This window comes from Delphinus delphis, chromosome 11 (genome assembly GCF_949987515.2).
Source record: "Delphinus delphis chromosome 11, mDelDel1.2, whole genome shotgun sequence".
Taxonomy (NCBI): domain Eukaryota; kingdom Metazoa; phylum Chordata; class Mammalia; order Artiodactyla; family Delphinidae; genus Delphinus; species Delphinus delphis.
Window position 1 is genome coordinate 88,469,430 of NC_082693.1, and position 24,734 is coordinate 88,494,163.

The window sequence follows — 24,734 nt, forward strand, 5'->3', positions numbered from 1 at the left end:
TTCTCAAATGTAAATGTGACCAGGATTAAAGCCCTTTGGTGACTCCTCACTACGGACAGGATTAAGTCTAAACTCCTAAGCACAGCCCAGGCCCTTCGGTCAGCTTCATTCTCTGCCCCTCTCCTGACATGCCTCTGCTCCAGTACAGAAACTACCAGCACGTTCTCTCCGAACTCTCTACTTCTTCATCTGCTCTTCCTTTGTGTCTGGTCCTTCATTCTTCCCTCTTATTTGTTCAGTTCAGTCCATAAACATTTATTAAGTGCTTGTTATGTGCCTGCTTCCATTCTAGGGGAGGGCACCCCAGAGGTGAACGGTACAGGCAGAGTCTCTTATATCTGGGGAAAAAACGACGGAAAAAATGACATGAATCAAATAACTGTGGATAGTAGGTACGTACTGAGGAAAAGAAAATATGGGACATCACAGAGAGTGACATTAAGGGTTACCCGAGGCTGGGGGGTGGTCTGGGTGTCCCAGGACTTGGGAAGCAAGTACAAAGGCCTTCCCAAGGAGGGTGGGGGGAGCCTGGGGTGTAGGAGGAGCAGAAAGGTAGTGGGTGTGGGCTCAGCATCAAGGGGAGTGTTTGGGGGGACAGCTGAGGTGAGCCTCAAAGAAGGCTGCTCTCTCCTTCATGGCCCTCCCTGTACCCGGGCAGACTGTTCTCTTGCCACCCCTGACACTGGTCCATGGCAAGCACCTTCTATAGGGCATATGGGCCAGCCTCTGATTTCAACCACAGTGCCCTGCATAGCGCCTGGCTGGTGGCCGGCTCTCACACGTGCGTGTTAAACAAGTAAATGCAGTCACAGATTCCGAGAGGGACAACCAAAGACTTCTCCCCTCTGATGACCCACCAGGGGAAGCTGGTGTAGGAAGAGCCGGTGAGTCATTTTTAAAGGGAGTTCCCCTTTTAAGGCATTGAGCAGTGCACCACGGGAATCACCCATACGGAGATTAACTGATGGTGTCAATCTGCAAGGCTTTTTATTTGAGCCTCTTCCGTGGAGGAAAAAAAAAAAGGAGCAGGAGAAGAGTCTATATTTAATGTTTGGGGAAAGAGTGCAGAATGGGCACTCAAATATTGATGATGACAACAAATACTGATGTGAGTAAAGAGAACGGAAGGAAAACCCAGAACACAGTGTCTGTCGAGACGTCTAAGGGCTTCCCAGAATCTGAGACAGGGGTCAAGTGCTTAATGGTTTTCCTTCCTCTCTTGCCAGTGGTAAAGAAGGGTAGACGCTGAGGAAGGTATGGAGGGTGACACGGAGAAGGGCTGGAGCTAGAGGCAGCGCCACTGTGACCTGGGGGCCAAGTGACAGAGAGCAGGGGTGGCCGTGTGACCAGTCATCCTGATACAGGGCCAGGTGAGTGTAAGCCCGCAAGAGCTTCCACACGTGCCCTCCCCTGCCATCGGAGCCTAAAGGAATTCTCCTGACATCCAAGATAAGAATACGAAAAAGAATAGTAACAAAACAAAATTCTGACTCTTTAACCCACTTCCAGCCTCCTTCCAGCCTGCCTCCTGGCTACCTGCTGCTCTGCATCTCCTGTTCTCCTCCTTCCCCAGCAGTCCCGGGCACACAGGCCATCCTTCAGTTCCTCACATCAAACCTGCCCTACCTCAGGACCTTTGCACGAGCAACTTCCTCCACCCGGTACAGTCGGCACACAAAAAATGACACCTAATGAAAACCTGAGTGTGGATATATGTGTATACTCAGGTTACTGTCACCACATTCAAGGTAATAAACATAACCATTGCCTCCAAAAGTGTCTTGGTTTTTTTCTTTGTGTGTGTGTGGTAAGAACACTTAACATGAGATCTACACTCTTAAATAAATTTTAAGTGCACAATACCCCGTGAACTACAGGCACTAGGTTGTAGAGTGGATCTCTGGAACTTACTCATAGCTGTACCTTTATAACCACTGAACATAGCTCCCCATAATGCCCTCTCTCCATCCCCTGGTAGCCACCATTCTGTTGTCAGCATCTATACGTGGGACTATTTTCGATGCCTCGTATATTTGGACTCATGCCTATATTTGTCCTTCTGTGACTGACTTATTTCACGTAGCACAATGTCTTCCAGGTCCATCAATCTTGTCACAAATGGTACGATTTCCTTTTTTAAGGTGGAATAATATTCATACACACACACACACACACACACACACACATATATATATTTACTATGTATATTTACTACATATATATATATATATTTACTACATTATCTATACCCATTCACTTGTCGATGGACACTTAGGCTGTTTCCATAGCTTGGCTATTAAGAATACTGCTGCAGTGAACATGGAAACGCAGATATTGCTTTGTGATCCTGATTTCAATTCTTTAGGACCCAGAATACCCAGAAGTGGAATCACTGGATCACACGACAGTTCTACTGTTAATTTTTTGAGGCCCCTCCATACTGTTTTCCATAGCAGCTGTACCATTTTACATTCCACCAACAGTGTACAAGGTTCCAATTTCTCCACATCCTTGCCAACTCTTATTAGCTTTTTTTTGATAGGAGCCACCCTAACCAGCATAGGAAGATATCTCATTGTGGCTTTGATCTGTATTTCCCTGATCCCTTGCTCTTCCAAGGCTGTGTCTTTCTTGGATTTGGGTCTCAGATGAAATGTCACCTCCTCGGAGAAGTCCTCCCTGACTTCATATGTCACTATGTAGCACCTGTCACTGGCTGGTAATTTTCCCAGATAGTTCCTCTAGTTATTAATTGTGTCTCCCCCACTAGAACATCCATACCATGAGAGCAGGGACCACTGCCCTTATTTACCTATGAATCCTCAGTGCTCAGAATAAGAAGGCCTTCAGTAAATGTTTGCTGACTGAATGAACCAATTACTTCTGTGTCTAATACTAAGGGTCAAGGAAAGGGCAGGGAGCAAATATTTGTCAAGCATCTAACATAGCAGATGCTGAGCTAGGTGCGTTACATGCAGTTTCTCACTTAGTCTCAGAACGGCCCTATAACCGTTTTTTCTTATCTCTATTTGACAGCTGAGGAAACTGAAGCACAGAGAGGTTGAGTAACTTGCCTGAGGTCACAGAGGTGGAAATCGGAAGGGATTGAAGCCAAACCCAGGTCGGCCTGACCCCACATGCCCTACCTTTTCCACTACAGTGAGCTGCTGCCCCACATCCTGCTCCTCAGAACTTCAAATCAGTCTCAATTTTGTTCCTACGTGCTGTGTGACCACGAGCAACCTGCTTAACCTCTCTGTGCCTAAATGTCTTCAACTCTAATTGGGGAAAAAAAGAGGGTTTCTATGAGCATCAAATGAGATACAACGTACGAAAAAAATTATAAACAGTGAAGAAACTGGACAATATAGTAGATGTCAGCTATGCCTGTGACCATTTGTGGACATCTTTTGTGCCACCCCAGTCACTGACCCTGATTCCTGGGTCTCCCAGGTGGGTGTCACGTCCACAAAGACCTCAGAGTTTCCGGCTGTGGAGAGACCCTTTGTCTGTTGTTTCACTGGTGTTTTTGCTCACTGATTCCTCTGCTTGGCAGCTCCCTCCTGACTTCACCTAGTCTGGGCGAGCGTACCCCCTTCTGCATCCACAGGGATGAGCACAGAAGTGATCTGTTGATGTGCCTGTCCCCCTGGCCACGGCCCCGAGGTGGGGATGGTGCCTGGCTCCTCCTGGGCCCGCCCTGAGCCTGGCACGGGGGCTGGCGCCGGAGGTCCTTGGCAGACCAGCAGAGAGGCCACTGCTGCCTGCGCGGCCGAGCCCTGGGACCACTCACGTTTTCACTGTTGACGTCAGCCTCGCTGGGGCAGCCGAACAGCTCCCGTCGCAGGAGATTCCCGTCGTACTCCAGGAAGGTCAGGTAGAGGTTGCGGAAAAACTCCACGTGCTTGTTCTTCACCCGCAGCTTCTTGGGGGAGTTCCAGTGAATGACCTGGCAGGTGACAAGGAGGCGGTCAGGCCGGGACGACCTGTGCTTGTGGGAGGCATGGCTGGGCACTGGTCTGAGTACTACCTGGGGGCCTGCCCATTCATTCATTCAAATGCATTCATTCATTCAACATTTGCGGTCCAGGGGTTAAGAGCTAGGGTGCTGAGGCTAGACTGCCTGGGGTCAAATCCTGGTTCTGCTCTAGGTAGTGATTTAATCTGAGGCAGATTACTTAATCTCTCTGTGCCTCAGTTTCCTCATCTGTGAAATGGAATAGTAACAGCTCCTGCCAAGCCCAGTCTCTGAGCTTTCATCTCGTGGCCAAACCTGCTTTGTGATGCTGAAGCCAGGACTCTGCCAACCGTGCTTCTGCTGTGTCTGCCTGTTCAGCACCGCCAACGGGGGCAGTGAGAGGGAGACAAAGTCTGGAGGGGAAGAAGGAACTTGCCCCTTCCTGTGTTCCTGTCCCTGCCCCTTTCTCCATGCCAGTGGTGGTACTTCTTTCCCTCAGCAGCAGCTAAGCACACTTTGCAGTGTTTTTCAAAGCTCCGATGCAGCGTCATGGTCCTTTGTCCCCGCCCGGTACTGTTCCCTCTGGAGCTACCTGCTGACCCCAGAGTGTGGCTTCCGGCCCGGAGCTGTAATAACTCCTACCTTTTCCCTCTGTTCCTTCAGCTCCAGGGGTGGGAACTGTTTCCTGCAATTTTCTATTTTCGCTTTTACAGTTACCAAGTGAACACTTTACGTCTAGTTATCATTTTTAAAGATTAAATTCTCTGTTCAAATAATTGGTATGGTTTTTGCCTCCAGCCAGGACTGATGGATGCCCTGTCTCCCAGAGCTGCCGTGAAAAGGCAACTCATTAATACAAGTAAAGCACGTAAGTGGTAAGGACATGCGCTCAGTACATGCTGGCTGCAACTATTAAGTGCCTACTGTATATGGAGTTGGGAGATGGTCAGAGGCCCCTGCGGGCAGTGCCTGCCCCTGGCTTGCTCACAGTCTGCTGGGGAGCCATGTCCCCAAACGGGTAACAGGCGGCAATCGTGGAGGGAGGATCAAGAAGACATGGCAGCTCCAGAATGCTCCGAGAAGCATCTCTCAGAAGGAGGTACCTGTGCTGGGGCTCGAAGGCCCAGCAGGAGTTTCCAGGGGAGACAGGGCCTGGGTGGGGGGGAGGGGGGCAGATGTGGCTGCAGAGGTGACAGGGGAGATCCTGGCCCTGTGGGACCATGTTCTGAACTCAGACTGCATCACTGGAGATTTTTAAGGGGGGCAGGGAATGACTAACTCTGGGTTTTGGGAAGATTACTCTGATTGTAATGGAGAAGATGCGAGTGGCAGGGTGAGAGGGCCCAAAGCGGGACCGGGGACACTAGTTACGAGTCAGCTGTGAAGCCTGGGGGCATGGCTCACCCCCGGGGCTGGGGAGTCACTTCTGAGTGGAATCCTATGTTGCTCCACATTGTTTCACATCCACTGTCTTCCTTTAATCCTCACAATGACCCTAACAAGGAATGCAAATTTAAAGATGAAGAAACTGAGGACTCTCCCTGGCAGTCCAGTGGTTAAGACTATGTGCTTCCAATGCAGGAGGTGCGGGTTCGATCCCTGGTCAGGGAACAAAGATCCCGCATGCCACAGGGCGTGGCCAAAAATAAATAAATAAATACGTACACACATAAATTTTAAAAAATCAAAAAATTAAAATAAAAAGGATGAAGAAACTGTGGAGATGTAACTTGCTCAGGGCCACAAAGCTGGTAAATGTTGGAGCTGGGATTCAAACATAAATCTGAAGAAATCTGATTCCAAAGTTCTTTACTCTGTGGAGAACGGGAGAAGCCACGTTCTAAAGACTTCTTTTTTCACGCTGCATCACATTACAGAAGAGACAACAGAGCTCTCCTCTTCCCCCACTGGCCCCCCATGGCCCTCACTCTCTCCTCCCATGGCGGGACGGACAGCCTATCTGACCATCTGAGCTGGGGAAACACTGCTTTGTAAGACCAAGCCCCTCTCTCAAGGTACAGCGAATAACAGGAAACCTATTTGGTCCAAACCACATCACGGCTCTCCCCTAATCAGCAAAGGTATAACTACAGAGCAAGAACCGGGGCTGTCAAAGCAGCCTAGGTCTGAATCCCAGCCATCCTCTTCACTAGCTGTGCGTGTCCTTGGGCATCTTGTTGCATTTCCTGGGGCCCCAATTTCCTCACGTGCAAGGAGGGGATCAGTAACCCCAACTTCACAAAGTGGTTATAAGAGGGTTACACGAATGCCTGGCACAGTGCCTGCATGTCACAGTGGCTCCATACATGTGGGTTCCCTTCCCCCTCAAAGATGGGACCAATCTGCACCACGAGTGCTCTGCCCTCCTTTGCCTCCCGCCAGCAGGAGGTCCACTGCAGCCGTGAGGAGGGAAGCAGGCATCTCGCACTCAGGAGAGGGCAGAAAGGGACAGCAGACCCTCCTTGGAACGAGGCCACTTGGCAGTGTTTGCATTTCAGGGAAGGATGAGTATACAATGTGCGATTCTCCTCCTGTGCCCTCTGAAGGGTGTGAGAGGGAAGGAGAGGGAAGACTCCCTTGAGAATACACCCAACCCGGGCAGGAGAAGGTCCCGGGCCAGGCATTAAAATAATTGCATGTGAGCTGGTGACACTCATACCCAGTGGGGATCACGTCTTTGCTGTGAAAGATTCTGGTCCTTGCCAAGTGCTGAAGCCAGCAGGAAGGCTGACGGATGTGCACCTGACTCAGGAAACCTGGGCTTCTTCAACAGGGAACAACTTTAACTAAGGGGAAATCAGGGCTAGCCTATGAGTCCCCAGACAAACAAATTGTCACTTATCATTCACGAATCTACCAGGCACTTTGGAGACACTGTGTCATTAAATGCTCCAAATGAGCCCATTTGAATCCCACTGTACATTTTACAGAGATGGTACTTGACTTGCCTGTATTTCACAGCCGGTAAGCTGCAGAGCTGAGACACGAACGCAGCTCTGGACCTAAACCCCCAGGTTCCTGACTGCTATCGTGTTCCATGTCAATGGCTGAGCACTTTACAGGTGCGGAGAGGGAGGCCTGCAGAGGAGAGGTGGCTTGCCCAAGATCACGTGGTGAGTTTGGACCAGGTCCGGGCTGGGACGAGGATGCAGGTCTCCGGGTACTCCCGCCCTCCCACTCCAGGTCACCACTTGTCCCATCGTGTCTCATCCTGTTCTGTGTCTGCCCAGGGATCTGGGTTCATCTACAGGTAAATACTGAGGTTATATAACAAGCGGCAAAGGTTAAAGGAAGGTAGGGGGAGAAGATGGTGGGTCGCTGGTAGGCCAAAGGGGTTTTAAAAAACCCTGTGAACCTAGCTGCCCTGTAATAGGTAAGCCCACTCAAAGTCTATTAATGTATATTCAGATTTACCTTTCCACCTAGGTTTTTAATCATCACAACAGAGAATACTCCATTCCCCTGTGCTAGGCTCCAGAGAAGTAAGTAATATCTATTGTTTACCTAATACCCATTATATGCTAGACATAGGCCAGGACTGTTACTGTGTGTGTGTATGTGTATGTGTGGTTTCACATTCCATCCTCAAAACAACCTGGTAACGTTGTTTCTATTATCATCCCTATTTTACAGACAATAATCCTGAGCGTCTCTCAGCTAGTAAGCAGCCAATCCTAATACAAAATCAGGCCTGTCTTACTCCCAAATCTTTTTCTTTCTGCCGCATCATTCATTCATTCAATACTAGAATGAGCACCGACTCTGTGCCAGGCACCGATAGGGGCTGTGATTGCAGAGATGGACACAAAAGATCAAGATTCTCTTTCTGGAACCTACAACTGAGGGGAAGAGGCAGACGTTACGTAACTGTCCATTTTCAATTACAAGTATGACTCGTGCTTTTAAAGAGATGGTAAAGAGAAGTTGTTGGTGATCGTTTCTGGGCTGGGCTACTTCAAGTATAGAGAAACCAAGGCCCAGAGGGAGAAAGTCACTTGCCCAGACTCACAGCAGAGGGAGAAGTGGTGCCCAGCTCTGTCTCCCAGGCCACCACTCCTCCCACTAAACAACGCACCTGCCTCTGAAACTCCAAATCAGGATGAGTATTGCTGATAATTCTTATCAGCTCATGTCTGACTACTGAGAAATGTCATTTCCTGGTCCCTTGAGGGCCAGAATCACCCATCATCGCTGGCTCAGGGCCAGCAAGCTGGTGGTGTAGATGACATACATTGACAAGCTTACACACACGAGACAAAGTGACACTGGGAATGTGCCCAAAATACGTTTTTGCAAGAAGCTGGTAAGTACATGTGAGTCTATGACGCTTGTGAAAACCAATCATAACTTATTCCACTTGCTGGGACACATCAGCACAGTAATCATTATTATTGTTAATATTAGCAGCTAACATATATTGGATGTTTGCTATGTGCCAAGCGCTGCTCTAGACATTTCATTCGTCATGGCTCATTTGTACTTTACTTAGTACTATAGGTATATTCTCATTATCCCATCTTACAGGTAAGGAAAGTTCAGCCAATTGCCCCAGGTTACACAGCTAGAAAGTGGGAGAGTCAGGATTCAAACCCAAAGAGGTAGAGACATGAGGAATCTCTCTCTCTCTTATTTCTCCCATGTCTGTAATCATCAACTGACTGTTTACAGCAATGAACATGAGATTCTCAGAAGATTACAGGATCAGAAGTGAAACCTACTCTTCCCTCCCAAACATAGGCACGGCACCATCCCGGGGACACGAAGGCTGCTGGGGTGATTTAGGACTTCCCATATACATGGGCTGAACCTCCAGCTTGGGAGGAAGTAGAGAAGGAGGCATCCAGCTTGCATGGCAGGTGGGCTGCAGAAGCTACCAGGCATCAGGGGTCCCAGGAGTGTGATCTGATTGGATCTGAAATGTCTGTAAAGGCTGAGTATGTGTACAGACTTGCAGTCAGCCTGCAATGAGCCTGAGAAATGGATGAAAATTGATTACTGTCCAGGAAACTTAAACATCATCCGGGAAGACAGCAAAAGTCAACGTGATTAAAGGAGAAACGAGAGACTATCACCTATCAAGGGCGAAGGAAAAAAGCATTTCAAAGACAGAAACAAGACCTCAGTACAAGGACAAGGCTATGGAAGGAGTTTAGCCCATACTCCGGCTTCTCAAGTACTTGGAAACCACAGGGCTCATAAAAATAATTCTGATTTCTTGGCCAAAGTGCCAAGATATCAGAACCTGTGTGCAAATGCCACGTGAATAAGAACACGGGGCTTATGTGTTCCCAGTTACTGAGATAAGGGGTATTTGGAAAACGGGGCTCTGTCTCGAGACCTCCACTGACTTTCTTGGCTCATAGAATAACAACTATCCTCTTTAGGCTGGCAGTGAAGCCTGCTGCAAACTGGTTCCCACTTACAATTCCAGCTCTAACTCCAGGCTAAAAGAACTTCCTGGTATTTCTTGAACCTGTCTTCCATGACTCAGTGCTTTTGCATATGCCTTTTTCCCCCTCCTTAGAATATCTTTATTTCTTCTCTACCATATTCATGCCTGCTTGTCCTTCACAGCTGAGCTCAAATGCACCTCTTCTGTAACTCTTTCCCTGAAGGTTTCCACTCATGCCAGAAGGTTGCCTCCTAGTAGTCTTTCTCTCCACTCCATTCTTCATTCCTAAAAGAACATTCATTTTGTTTGTAGTTGCAACGTCCCTAGCCCCTTTGAGTGGCTCATGATCCATTTCAGATCCAAGCATTCATGATGATTCTTCTCTCTGACTTCCCAGACTCCCTTGCAGCTAGGGGTGGCCATGTGACACAGGATTGCTCAAAAAGACACATGGCAAAGCATATATTTGATTTCTTAATCACAAGGTTCAGATAAGGTGCTGTCTTCCTCCCACCCCACTCACCTTCCTGTTGTGAACAGAGATGTGATGACTGGCACTCTGACAGCCATCCTGTGACTGTGAGGTCAACACACTGCTGATCTACAAACCAATTCTACAGCTGCTTACTCCAGGACTCTTAGGAAAGAAATTCAAACCCCCAATTTTATTTTAAGCCACTACAAATTGGGTTTTCTGATTCTCACTGTAAGCATTCCTCATATAACACCTAAGGCAGTTGCTGGGCCCTTCCTCAGTACGCCACAGGCTCTCGTACTGAACTCTATTAGAGAACTCATCGCATGCTCTGGTAATTATTTATTTACATTCCTGCACCTGGCAGCACTGGAATATGAATTTCCGGGCCAGCAGGGACCGTGACTTATTATTCTTCCTGAGTGCTTACTGCCTAGTTAGTATTCAATAGCTGCCCTTTGGTTCAAGAATGGAAATCATGATGATGACATTCTCAATAATCCTCACATTCTGTCTGTCTATAGCAAATCAGTTATAAAAGCCCTATTCATGTGGGCTTTCAGATAGAGAAACATATTCCTCTTTTCTTCATCTAAGGGCCAAACAGCTTGTCATTTTCTTTTGAAGGAATTTAAGCTCCCTCTGTTCTTCCCTTGTCTGGTATTTCAGGGAGAAGGACAATGGTCTCAGAAGTCCCTTTCCTTGTCCTCTTCAGGATTATGATATATGCTACAAAAGGATAAGCACACGCACCTGATCCCAGCCCCAGCTCCAGCTCTTATCCGCTAGGTGGCCTGCACATAGTTGCCTAGCATCGTGGAGACAGTCCCTCACCTATAAAAGGGACATAACAGCAACCGCCTTGCAGTTTGTGGTCAAGCCCAGGACTGACGGGTTGATGGGCATGAAGGCATTTCACACGTGCTCATTAAATTACAAAATAAATCAGGTTTTAGACTTCATGAGTCATCCACCTTACCAATGAGGAAGGCTGGATGAAGACAGGAAAGGAAAGAGGAATAAGAAACAAGACTTAAAGGAGGAATTGCAGGTGGAGGCAGCCTGGGGCAGAAGGGCAGGATGGGCACAGACAACACAGCCCAGAGGAGACGCCATGCCAGGGGCCAGGCTCCTCCTGGCTGGACCTCAAGGAGAGGCCCGAAGAGGGGGCTGTTCAGAAGGGAAAGCACTAAGGTGGGTTTAACACACTGGGCAGAGATTGGAGAGTGCTAACAGGCAGGGGAGTGAGGCAGATGTCACCCTTGCTTCTTCCCAACTCTGTCACCCAAACAGCTTAATGTATCTGAACCTCTATTTTCCAATCTGTTCAAAGGAAACAATAATAATACCTGTTTCAGAGGATCAATGAGACAAGAGATGTAAAGGCATCCACCATGGAGCCCAGAACAGACCGGTGCCCAGCATGTGCGCGTCTTGGGAATATACGTGCTCCGTTCCCATGGGATCTTCTCTAAAGTGATGCTGTCCCTCAGTCTGTATTTAAACCTAGACTGCTGGTTCCTTGAATGCAAGACTTGTGTTCGTCCAACTCTGCATGCACAGTGGCAGGTCCGGTCAACGTTTGCAGACTGCCATGGAATCCACTCCAGTTCTTTTCTTCCCTCCACCAACTGCTAAAGACTCTATTCCACCTCTCTCCCTTCTCCTTTCCCATTCCTGACAATTACCAGGTAGTGGCTATTAAATGAAAACAGTGTCCTTGGTACTCAAGACTTCAAGCCACAGATGTTCCGTGACTCTCTGCCTCCTTTTACAAAGGTTCCTGTTGTTCCTTGATTTTTTACAAGTCCCAGAAAAAAAAAAAAAAATCTTCCCAGACAAAAACATTACCCAGGAAAGGGGAAGAAAACAGATGAAACTCAGCGATTATTTAGTCCCCTCATCTGGAAAACGTAGACACTTAGGCCAGTGCATGCGTCCGAGGCCCTGTCCTATAGCCTGTCGTTTCTTGTTCTATCACCTGTAACATTTCTTATTTTTCCCTGCCTGAGGTGCTGGACGTTGTAAAGAGGGGAAAAAATGAGAACATAAAAATAGATATCTTTGATAATACTCAGGGCTGGGAGGGTCATGAATCCGAGAAGATCCTGCTCTGTTCTCTCACGTTCGTCACGTTGAATGTTTCTGGTTCTTTTGCTATATAATGGGGGTAGCAATCAATTTGAACTGGATTCTGGCCTGTCTGAAGAATTCCGATGGACCTCTGAGAGCAAGGAAGTGAGAAAGCGATGCATTCAGTACAAGGATCTTCCCTGGCGTTGCCTAATGCGGCTTCTCTGCAGTCATGTGACCTGTGGATGGTAACCAGCCCAGTGCGCTCCCTCTCTAAGGCATTAATTACTAAGACTCTATTCACTTTCACAGAGTCCCCACAGGGTCCTCCAGGGGGTGTCTCTGTTGATTTGAGGGCAAGGAGGACAGAGGGAAGTGGGTTTCACCTCTAGAGACAGGCAGGGACCCTTCAGCTGAACGATTCTACCAAGGTTGGTTGAGAAGCCAATTTGGTGGAATGTCAGTAATGCCCCTGGGGGTGGGCACCCCGTGATTCACTGCTTGGAAACTCCAAGAAGGCAAACTGGCTTCCAGGATCCCAGCAGGCATCTTCTGTAGTGGCCCGCTGTTGCTTTTCCGTGTGTTCTGCACCCTTCCTTCACAGATCAAGACCCTGCCTTCTTCCGATGATTCTAACAGGGCTACCGGTCAGGCCTGACCTGCTACAGCAAGGGCGTGTGACTCAGGATGACCAATGAGACATTTCAGACCGTTCATGGGCATGAGTCCCATGAAGGGTCAACAGAGTTGCTCTGCAGAGTCATGGAGGGAAAGAGGGTCTCTCTTTTCAGTATGGGATCATGTGTGCTGGTCACTCTTATGTTCCCTTGCTTTGATTTCTTCATAGCATGTTTTCCTGCCTGAAATGACCAGTTTGATCATTTGTTGTCTTGTTTGATATCTGTATTCTGCACTAGAATGTAAGCTGGGGAGAGCAGGGCCTGCATTGTCTGGTTTTCCACGTATAACCCGTGCTTGGAACAGTGCCCGGTCCACAGCAAGCGAGCAACATGTATTTGTTGAATGACGAAGCTCTACATACTGGCTGGGGAGGCTGCCAGAAGTCACCCTGCCATGACAGAGAAAGCAGAGGCAGAAAGAAAGCAAGACAGAGGGGCAGAGAGAGAAGGAGAGGGAGTGAGGTCTTACGTCATTTGAGCTCCCATATCTAACTGTGTCAGTGCAGAGCGCAGGATACTGAGCCCACGCATACTGAAACGTACTGAGGAATAAACCCGGCTAAGTGTTCTACCAATCAGACTACATCTATTTTAGTGCATTTATTAACATTATTTAATGATAACAATAATTTTAACTAAAATAACTCATAAAATGAACAAAGGATTTAAAAAGAGCCCTGCATTATTATTATTATTAACCCAAAGTACAAAATAAATACATGTGAGTCCTTGGGGTTATGAATACATGATTTAAGAAATAAATATAATTGGGGGAAAGAGACAAATCTCCCTAGAGAAGAACCCCAATGATGTGCGTGGATTCTACCCCCTCCCGGGAAGTGAAACTTCATCTCCTCACTTCCAGTGTGGGGTAGATAAGTGACTCACTTCCAAAAAAAGAAGAAGGAAAGGGAACCACAGTAACTTTACAGTGGAGAAGTCTGAAAAGACCACCTTAGCGAAAGAAAGGTGGTTAGCAGCCTTAGTAGTAACATGTGTGGCACAGTACATGCCTTGGAAGTGTCAAGGTCAGTCATGAAAAAACAAAGACAGACTGAGACACTGTCAGAGACCAAAGGAGACTCAGGAAGCAGGAAGTGAATGGAAAAACTGGTGAAATGCAGCTAAAGCCTGACGTTTAGTAATAGCAATACAGCAATGTTGGTGTGTCAGTTTTGACAAGTTCACCATTGTTACACAAGACGTTAACATCAGGGGAAACTGGATGGGGCACATGGGACTCTACGTACTATGTTTACCATTTTCCTGCACGTCTAAAATTCTTCCAAATAAAAGTGTATATTAAAAACACAAACCAGTTCTACAAAGAAACGAGAGGTTGAGAATACTAGTAACACAAGCTTTTGGGACCAGCAAGAAAACAGCTGAGCTGACACTTCTGCTCCCAATATAAGCTCTTCCTTAGCTACATCCCCAAGTAGAGAAATGCCCATCTAATTAGATCTGACAAGAAGTTGGTTGAAAAAAAATTAAATCCTCAAGACCATTTCAAAAACCATTTATAACCATGATCGTTACGGAAGAACTTCACCCCAAGTGTGTATTATGCCTCGAGATATTACTTAATGTTAGTACAGACCTGCGTGATGAGCAAGACATTTAAAAACAAAGCATCCGGAATATAAAGACGAGCCTCCATGAATTCTGGATGACGTTTAAAGTCTTGTGAGAGTCAGTCTTAGAATTTACAATGTTTCACTAAACCCCATGAAAAGAGTTCTGCAGTCTCTTTGGAGATTTCATACATCAAAATGAAAGCTAATAAAATCCAATAAGGAAAACACTTGTGTTTCCTGCCTTGGCAAAAATGGCTGGCAAAACACACAGAAGACAATCTGGTAACAAAAGAAGTAAATTCCTGGGTCAGCAAATATTATAGGAAGAGTCCTAGAAAACAAATGATGAAAGCCTGGAGAAACTAGGATTAAAACAAATTACATGGGTGATTTGCTATAGAGTTAAATCCAAGTACAGAGGATTCTGACACGCGTCATCTTAAGCTATTTGCAAGACTCTGTTTAGAAAGTGAAATACACAAAGAACAACTTTTCAGTGAGCACTAAAGGAAAGATGCCCTGGGGAAGTGATACTCTGAGCAGTGAATTCCTACTTTAACGATGGTAATGCGTGCATATGTGGAATGACTGAAGGTACAGCTGCTTTAGCTGGAATAACGAAAGGATACCAAGAAAAGTTACAGAGGGAGTGCCCCACACTGAATTCCTTTACTGTATCACTGATAGGCAAGTTTGCAACAAAACACTGGAAGCCAGTGTGCATTCGTACTGTTAGATGTCGTTGATTTGGTTAACTTTATAAAGACAAGACTGAAAATATAGAATTTTTACAATACTTTCTAAAGACATGAGGAATGACAATGAAAATCTTCTGTCCAACATAGAGCTTAGCTGGTTAACTCACGGCAAAGGACTTATAATAAATGGCGTACGTAAAGACGATCTACGCATTTCTGTTTTTATGAAAAACTGGTTGTCGGTGGTATGCTATCTCATGCTTTTGGGAAAAAACACACACACCTGAATCTGACCCTTCAATGTAAAGGTGATGAATGGAAAAGTAACTACTTTTACAAAGAACCTGTAATACAGATGGAACTTTTAGAAATAAATATTTGAAATTGTTTTCCTCATTATAGGGATTTTTAGGCAAAAATGCTCCATATCAAATCCCTCATTTCCACATTCCTAGAAACTTCAGTGGTTTGATGTCCATGATTACCAAATACTGCTTAGTTGATGGTCCCCTCTCTCAGAATCCTTTTCCTTCTTAATAGAGCCCAGATTATCAGGGAAATGTTTCTTAGAGTGCGCTTCTAAAGAACCTGTTCCACAGGGCATTCCACGGTCATGGTGCTGGGTGCTGACATAGAATACGTGGGGGAAATGCTGGGGAATCAATAAAATCGATCAGATTTCCTTGCTGCAGGATATCATAATAGGGTATCTGGTACAGTATATGGTACACGGAACTCCTCTCTCCCCACCCCTCCCCAGCTCTCCTCTGTTTGAAAGAAATCTCACTAACAGTTCTTAGAACTGTTTAGATATGTACCCCACCAAGTGCTATTATCGAAGGGCGAATTCTCCAGAGCCATGACCTTGCTTCTAGGGATCCTGTTGATGTTTCCAGGAATAAATGCATCTGAACTTCATCAGCTATGCATAACCAAGCCAGTGACGGAAAACTTAAATCAATAACGACCAAAGGAGTTCAGTTCTAAAAACTACCACATAAGCCAAGAATGGGTGAGTGTTGAGGCAAAGACAAAAGACTAAAGCTTAAAGCATCCAAAGTCCCCTCCACTGAGTGGGTCATTCTCCAGCACAGTATCAGGGCACAAGATGACGAGACACACACCAGTGCTTAACCCTGGGCAAGCCGTTTCCCCTCTGTGGGTTCCTGTTTCCGGTCTGTGAAATGTGAGCACTGGAATGGATGAGCAAGAAGATCCCTTGTTTACAGGTTTTGCCTGTAAACTAGCTGAGTGAAAATTACCCCCAGAGAGTGGGTACAATACTGACAGATTATTAATAATAAGAATTCAAAAAGAGTCATGGACCCCAATGTTCACTGCAGCACTATTTACAATAGCCAGGACATGGAAGCAACCTAAATGCCCACTGACAGATAAATGGATAAAGAAGATGTGGCACATATATACAATGGAATATTACTCAGCCATGAAAAGGAATGAAATTGAGTTATTTGTAATGAGGTGGATGGGTCCAGAGTCCGTTATACAGAATGAAGTAAGTCAGAAAGAGAAAAACGAATACCACGTGCTAACACACATATATGGAATCTAAAGAAACGGTACTGATGAACCTCGTGGCAGGGCAGGAATAAAGACGCAGACGTAGAGAATGGACTTAAGGACACAGGGAGGGGGAAGGGGAAGCTGGGACGAAGTGAGAGAGTGGCATGGACATATATACACTACCAAATGTAAAATAGATAGCTAGTGGGAAGCAGCCGCATAGCATAGGGAGATCAGCTCGGTGCTTTGTGACCACCTAGAGGGGTGGGATAGGGAGGGAGGGAGATGCAAGAGGAAGGGGATATGGGGATATATGTATACCTACAGCTGATTCACTTCGTTATAAAGCAGAAACTAACACACCATTGTAAAGCAATTATACTCCAATAAAGATATAAAAAAAATAGTAAGAATACTAGGCATAACAGATACATACTACTGTATATAAAACAGATAAACAACAAGGACCTACTGTACAGCACAGGGAACTATTTATACTCAGTATCTTGTAATAACCTATAACAGAAAAGAATCTGAAAAAGAATATATATATATATTCAGTTTTGCTGTATACCTGAAACTAACACAAAACTGTAAAACAACTATACTTCAATTAAAAGAAAACACACAAACAAACAAAAAAGAATACTAGGCTTACTACATGTCTCATAACCCCATACTAATATATCACCCCTTTTCATCTTTACATCTCTATAGAGTGATTACTGCCCCACTTTCTCAGATGACGACAAGGTGAAGAAAGGGTAAGTAGCCCAGCGACAGCCCTGCAGCCTAGCCCACAGTGGGTACTCTGCAGTTTGCTGGGTGAATGGGCGATTCCCAGGCACGAGCCCTAGAGCGATGGTGCCAAAAGACAGACTACTTGGACAGGGGCCAGCTGCCTCAAATTTAATCCCAGAACGCCTCGGGTTGACCAGCCGCAGCAGTGCACAGAGACAAGAAAACACTTCCAGTCCTCGGACCTGGGTCATGCAAGGAAATCAAACAGCCACTGGCCTGAAGTTAAGAGAGGTCTGGCTGGAAGGCGGTAATTCTAAACTTGAGATCTTCTTCCCCAGAGCAACTGTTTTTCCTTCCTCAATCCATCCTAATCCTCCAAAATCAACCTTAGCATTCATCATTCTTAGTACCCTCTCTCTGCCTTCCCCTGCCTCATTTTTCACTGCAGCCAGCTTAGCTATGGCAAGCTCAATACGCTAATACACGGTGGCCCCCCCACCCCGTCTTCCTCAAAAGATGTGAAATCTGACACCTCTCTAAGTATTATAAAATGTTTTAAAACTTGAGTTATGTGCTACTCCTTTTATGCAAATGCTACAGATTGCCTCTGGAACACACATCATTTCCCCATATGGATGGCTGGTTTTCTCTTGGTTTTCCTCCTCTCCTTTAGGGTTCTTCTTTTAAGTGCACGCAGCTCCCAATTCAAAAATTCAGGCTCTGCGCCTGCTGCTTCAAATTCACATGTTCTTTCAAGGGGAGAACGTTATATTCGGGGTCTCTGTTCTGGAGTTAGCCCTCAAAAACGCACTTAATTGAAAGAGGGCTCACACAGATTAATCCTATAGAATCATTATCTCACGTAAAATACTTTCCTGGGAAAATACATTCAGGTGGGAACTCAGCCCCAAGTCAGAAGAAAGAACCTTGGACTGAGAGTAAGACAGACACGAGTTTGAATCTCAGCTCTGTCGTATTGAGCTGTGGGATTTGGGGCAAGTAAGTGACTAATCTGTACGATTCTTAATTTTCTGATTTATAAAACAGACTGAACAATATTCACCCTGTGAGACTTTTGTCAAGATTAAGTGACACCATACTTGGAATACCATTCCCACCCAACTGATCTGGAATATGCCATTTCATCCTTTGGGGTCCTGGTCACAGGACCAGGACCCCAAAGGATGAGATGTGTTTCCTGTCAATCCCAGAAAGGGATCAGTACATTCTGGGCCGCTGTTTCTCTAGCAATGGCGTGGTCCCTGTTGCTTGCCTACCCAGCATCCGGTTTACTCTTTCTAACTTGCATGTGAGTTTCCACTCCCCATTCTCCAGGGCTCTAAGTAGGGGAGGGACGGAGGGAGGACTGTGGACCAGCCTGGGTGGATGTGAGGGCAGAAGATGAGGAAGCAGCAGAATCTGGATATCAAGATTCAGCTCAGACCTCCTATAGAGATCCCTCCGAGATACAGGCTGCGTCACGCTCCCAACTAGACAGGGCTCCTGCAGCCGCCCTCAGCCCCCTTTACTTCCCTGCTTCACAGCACTTAGCAGGCTGCACTGGGATTTTCCGTTTCCTTACTGGTTAATTCTAAATAGTCTGTGACCTTCCCAAGGGCAGGAACCATGGGCTTACTCAGCCCTGGGCTCCAGTAACTCTCACAGACCTGAGGACTGGACCCACTGCTTGCCACTTCCTGGCCATCACCCACTGTTTCTGACCAGGGCTTCCTTCTCTAACAGACAGTCTACTACAGACTCAAGGGCTAGACACGATTTCCTGGAATCTCGCACAATCCTCCGGCTCTAGGCCAGCACACAGCTTCTTTGCTGGTCTCCTGACTCTGCGCTCCTGATGAAGGAATAAAAAGCCGCTCCTTTGGGTCCTTCTCTTTTAATTTAAGACTCAGCCAGGGAAGCCTGAGTCATCAAGGTTTAGGACTGAAGAGAGAAAAATGGAGGTCTTTGAAACATAAAAGGCTGAGGTAAGGTCAAGTGCATTTCTAGGGAGCACTCAAGGGGCCTGGCTGAGAACCGGGCCAAGAATAATGGCCTCCATTTTATCAAGGATTTTGTAACTGAGCCTGAGAGGTTAAGTGAGTTACTCAAGTCCTTCAGCTGGTAAGAGGTAGAACTGTCAGAATTTACAGGATTGCTTGGCTCCAAAAGCCTAGATACTTCTTCTGCCTCCTCAGTGAAACCACTCCTCCCCTTAGATGTTCTCTTAACCTACACTCAGCACAAAGTTGTCAGCTGACACCCAGGGCAGGCTAGAGGCCAAGGCTGGTAAACTCCTCTCTGGCACGAAGTGGGAGCCTGTGTGCAGCTACACCTGAGCCCTATGTTATCAGGAGGGAGCTGTGTTTGTTATCAAATGTGTTTTTATGCCACTTCAAATGTAATTGGAAAGGAAATTAAACATTCTTTGAATTAGGTGAGAGTTGCTATTTCCACGAAAGGCAAGATAAACATTCTGGAACAACTTGATAAAAAGAAGTTCCTAAAAACAAACAAAAAAAAAAAAATTGGCTGTTCAGACTGGGCATGGGTGAGATGACTATATAAGAGTGAGGGAAATGCAAAAGTCCAGGACTGCCCTTCACCTGCCTTATGGCAGTCCTTAAGTTCCTGCTCAACTTGAAAGGACCCCGAGAACCATAGAGGACACAGATGGAGGGTCACTTAAGTGACCTTACAGCACAATCAGCCACAAAAAAACCTGGCCCTGGATTTGCCCCAAAGGACAGTCAAGGTTAATAGAGTTTTGTAAGTCTTGCTTAAATTGACGTTTTCTATCAGCTGACCCAGCACAGGACCCTGTGGATCCCACAGGTGAGCTTCTTAGATTGGCTACCCTTTGGGGCAACAGACTGTGAGTTGATGGAGAGCAGAGCTCAGGGTACCCTGGATACTCCCCAGGGAGGGACATAATAACTAGCAAACAGGAGGTTCCTTCATAGATGTTGAACACAATGAAAAAAAGTGGGGGAGGAAGAGAAGAAAGAAAATTAAGAAGAAAGAAAATAACAAAGATACACCTTTCCCTGGAATCTGAGGCCCAGGTTGGCCTGGAGGGACCTACAGAAGAGCTTGGACCAGCTCTTCATCAATGGCCAGACCCTGATATGACCCAGAGGGTGGTGCTCAGGCCTTCCAGTCTCTCTCCCTCATCCCCTAAGCCTCTCCCCACCTCCAGGGCAGCTCCCCTTTCATATGTTGCCTGTATTTTAGGGTTCTGTGTCAGATTTTGTTAGATAAGCTATCAGTGATAAAATGACTTCTTTTTTAGGTTTATCTAAGAAGATATGGATTAAACTTGGTTTAAATCTATCTTCATGGTTTTGTCATTTGATGGAAACCCCTCTATTCACATATAGAAGAGGCTGCCAAAGGGGGTTCACAAATTATTTCGTTTGATAGGTTCAAAGTGACAATAATTAAGCAACACTAAGCAATGCCCAAGAGGCACAGCCATCTGCTACACCAGCACCTAAACTCTACGTGACCAATGGCTGTGTCTGTTTAGTTTCCTGCGGCATCACTAGGACCTGTAACAGTACCTGGCATATAGTAATCACTCAATAAATACGGCAGCATGAACACATTGGTATGTACGTGGTGGGCAGATGGGACATACACTTGGAGACCAAGCTTTGTTGGTATCTACAAAACACAGAAGTTGAAAGTTTGCAAATGAAGAGTCTCCTCTAATTTACGAAGCTTTTTCTTTTCCTTTTTGTTGCTGCCAATTTAGAGGTGCTCAGAAATCATGCCAAATATACTGGCTTATGACTGGTTTCTTTAATGAAACTCATACTAATCCTCCTAAAAACAATCAACTTCATAGGACACTCACCAAGGTCCCTCCACCCCCATATGTTTCTTTTTAATTTAATTTATTTGCATTTAATTTTGGCTGTGTTGGGTCTTTGTTGCTGTGTGCGGGCTTTCTCTGGTTGTGGAGAGCGGGGGCTACTCTTTGTTGCGGTGTGCAGGCTTTTCATGGTGGTGGCTTCTCTTGTTGAGAAGTACAGGCTCTAGGCGCGCGGGCTTCAGTAGTTGTGGCTCACGGGCTCTAGGGCGCAAGCTCAGTAGTTGTGGCGCACAGGCTTAGCTGCTCCGTGGCATGTGGGATCTACCTGGACCAGGGTTCAAACTCGTGTCCCCTGCACTGACAGGCGGATTCTCAACCACTGCGCCACCAGGGAAGCCCCAGATTTTTTTTTATTGTGGTAAAATATACATACAATTTACCATTTCAACCATTTTTAAGTGTATAGTTCAGCGCCCTTAAGTACATTCACATTGTTGTACAACCATCTCCAGAACTTTTTCATCATCCCATACTCAAACTCTGTACCCATCAACTCCATATTCTCCCCTCACCCCAGCTCCTAGTAACCTTTATTCTACTTCCTGTGTCTATGAATTTGAGTATTTTAGTTATCTCATATAAGGGGAGTCATACAATATTTGTCCTTTTGTGTTTGGAGTATTTCACTTAGCATGTCTTCAAAGGTCATCCACGTTGTAAGCTGTCAGAATTTCCTTCCTTTTCCAATAAGGCCTGCCAAGGTTTTTAGTTGCACTGATTTTTGTGGAAGTTTATTGTTTTTCTTTTTGATATGAAAATAAGACTTGAGGGCTTCCCTGGTGGCGCAGTGGTTGAGAGTCCGCCTGCTGATACAGGGGACACGGGTTCGTGCCCTGGTCCGGGAAGATCCCACATGTCGCGGAGCGGCTGGGCCCGTAAGCCATGGCCGCTGAGCCTGTGCGTCTGGAGCCTGTGCTCCGCAGGGGGAGAGGCCACAACAGTGAGAGGCCCGCGTATTGCAAAAAAAAAAAAAAAAGACTTGAGCTTTTAAGTCTACTGTGCCACTGCCTAGTCAAACAATGCCATTTGTTATGAGGACACATGGCCTGGCGTCAATCTGTCACCATTTGCCCACTGGTAGCTGGTGGAGTGCTTTCTGCAGGAAGTCATCCACGTCTCAATTTTTGACCAATTACATCCAAGCCCTAGATTGTAAAATAGGTGTTACTTCAAGTTTACAATATTGTGCCAAAGTGTTTTCCCAATTTGTTTGTATACATTTACACTCCCATCAACACTACAGGAGAGTTCCTACTGTTAAATGAGACTTCATTAGTACCACTTTTTCAATTATTTGTGGTCTTAATTTTTACTTCCCTGATTAACAAAGAGGTTGTACATCTTTTCAAGTGTTTATTGGCCATTTTCTTTGCAATTCTGTGAAATGAATTCATATTTTACACATTTCTCTTCAAATTTTTTGTATACTTTGTTTACTAGTCCTTAGTTGTATATGTTGAAACTTTTTTTTCTTTTCTCTTTTTGATGCCACTTTGATGGAGTTATTAATTTCAACGTGGTTGAATTCACTGACCCTTTCATTTATGATATATGCTTTTGGTGTTTTCCTTATTCTAAGGTCATAGGCTAATTTCCTAATTTTTAAAAAATCAACATTTAATTTGGCCTTTCACTTTGAAGTCTCTAATCCATCAGAGTAAGTTTTGTATATGGTGTGAGACAGGGACCCATTTTCAGTTTTTCCTGATTATCATACATAATCAGGCGTCTCAACACCATTTACAGAAAATTACATCCTTTCTCCAATGGCCAGCAGTGCCACCTTGTCATGTATCAAATTTCCATAAATGTGTGGGTGTTCGTGGGCACCCTACTGTTTTCTTTTAATTATTTAGCAGAACCCTAAGCAAATGCTCGGCAAAAGTTTGCTGTAGGTTTTCAGTAGATTCTGTTCATAAGAGGTTTTGTCACAAATGAATATTTAATTTTATCAAATAATATTCCTGCATCTATTTAGATAATCAGATGGTGTTTCTCCTTTAATCTATTAATGTGCTAAATGACACTTGTGGATTTTTTTCAATGTTAGATCACTCTTGTATTTCCTGGAATAAACCCAACTTGGCCATGATGTATGATCTATTTTATACCTGGCTGGATTCAGTCTGCTAATATTTTGCTTAAGATTTTTACATCAGTATTCCTGAATGAGATAGGCCTGTAATTTTCCTTTCTTGTAATCTCCTTGTCTGGTTTTGGTATCAAGGATATCCTGGCCTCACTGAATGAGTTAAAAAGTGTTCCTCTTTTCCTATTCCTTGGAAAAGTTGACTAAAAGCTGGAAATACCTTTTGATTAAAAAAAAATTGGTAGAACATCTTCTTCTCACTATCTATCTAGGGGTACTATTTTCTTTGTAAGAAAGTTTAATGACTAGAAAATAATCCAGACTTTATATTTTTTTAAGTCAGTTTTGATAAACTATACATTTATAGGAATATGTTCCTTTCACAGTTTTCAAATTTATTGACATAATATTGTTCACAGTATTCTCTTATTATCTCCTATAACTCTGCTTTATCTCCTAGAGAGAAACTTCCACATGTGAGAGGCTTTTGTTTGCTTTAATCTTTGTTGTATTCCTAGAACTCGGAAGAATCACTGGGCTCAAAAACATTAAGAGATTGAGTAAATGAATCTGCATTTATATCTTCTTGGTGAACTTTTTGTTTTTAAGTTGTGACCATCTCTGTACCTACCAATGCTTTGTCTGATATCAAGATAGTCACCCAGTTTTATCTGGGATGATATCTGCCTGATATTCTTTTCCCATAATTTTACTGTCAACCTTTCTGGGTAGTTTTGTATCAGGCATGTCTCTTATCAATAGCATATGTTGAATATTGCTCCCTAGTCAATCTGACAACCTATCTTCTCACTGGCAAAATTAGTTTATTTGATTATTGATATAGCTGAACTTATTTATATCATTTTGATTTCTTGTTCTCTATTTCCCTTTACTTTTTCTATGCTCTTATTTATTTTTCTTTTCTTGCATCTAATTCTTCTTTTAAACGATTGAGGTATTTTGGTTGGTTATCTTGGTTTTTCTTATTCCATTCCATCCCACCCATTTTTTCCAGTTCTTTTAGAGCTTAACCTTGAAATGTTAGCGTGCATACCTAGCTTAGCAGCTAAATTCAATATCTCATCCCCCTCCTCAACAAAGCAATGACCTCAAGAAGTACTTTAATTCTCATCACTTCCCTCCTGACTTACATGATGTCACTGCCTGATAATTTAGGTATAATGTTTTTAAACAAACAAATTACATTATTATTACTACTACTGCTATCATGTAGAAACTGTTCAGAGTTTCAATACATTTCTAATTTGTTTGTTCAACATTCCTTTTTGAATCTGAAATCATTTTCCAAAGGATTCCAAAGTACATTTTCCTTTGGATGTTTCTTTGCATAAGTATTTTGGTGGTAAATTCTCTTTGTTTTTACTCAATTCGATATTCCTCTCTCATGTTTGAAAGATTGTTTTGCTAGGTACACAGTGTGTTGTTACTGTCTCTCAGAACATTGAAGATATTCTTTCTACTCTTTTCTGGCTTCTGCCGTTGGAACTCTCATCACACATGTGGAATTTCTTTGTAGAGAATCTGTCTTTTCTCTTTGGCTATTTTTAAAATCAGCTTTCCTTAGGGTGCTGCAATTTCACTACTGTAAGTCTAAACATGGCTTTCTCTTTACACTGCTTGGTAAACACAATC

At 44.8% G+C, this 24,734-nt stretch overlaps 1 protein-coding gene across 1 annotated transcript in view; it reads right to left on the bottom strand.

Moving 5' to 3' along the window:
• LARGE1 (LARGE xylosyl- and glucuronyltransferase 1) overlaps window positions 1–24,734 on the bottom strand; it is a 583,936-nt gene that overhangs the window by 58,162 nt on the left and 501,040 nt on the right. Inside the window, exon 10 of the mRNA XM_060025562.1 lies at window positions 3,794–3,949. Coding sequence (XP_059881545.1) covers window positions 3,794–3,949 — 156 coding nt within the window. The remainder of the gene's footprint in view (window positions 1–3,793; window positions 3,950–24,734) is intronic.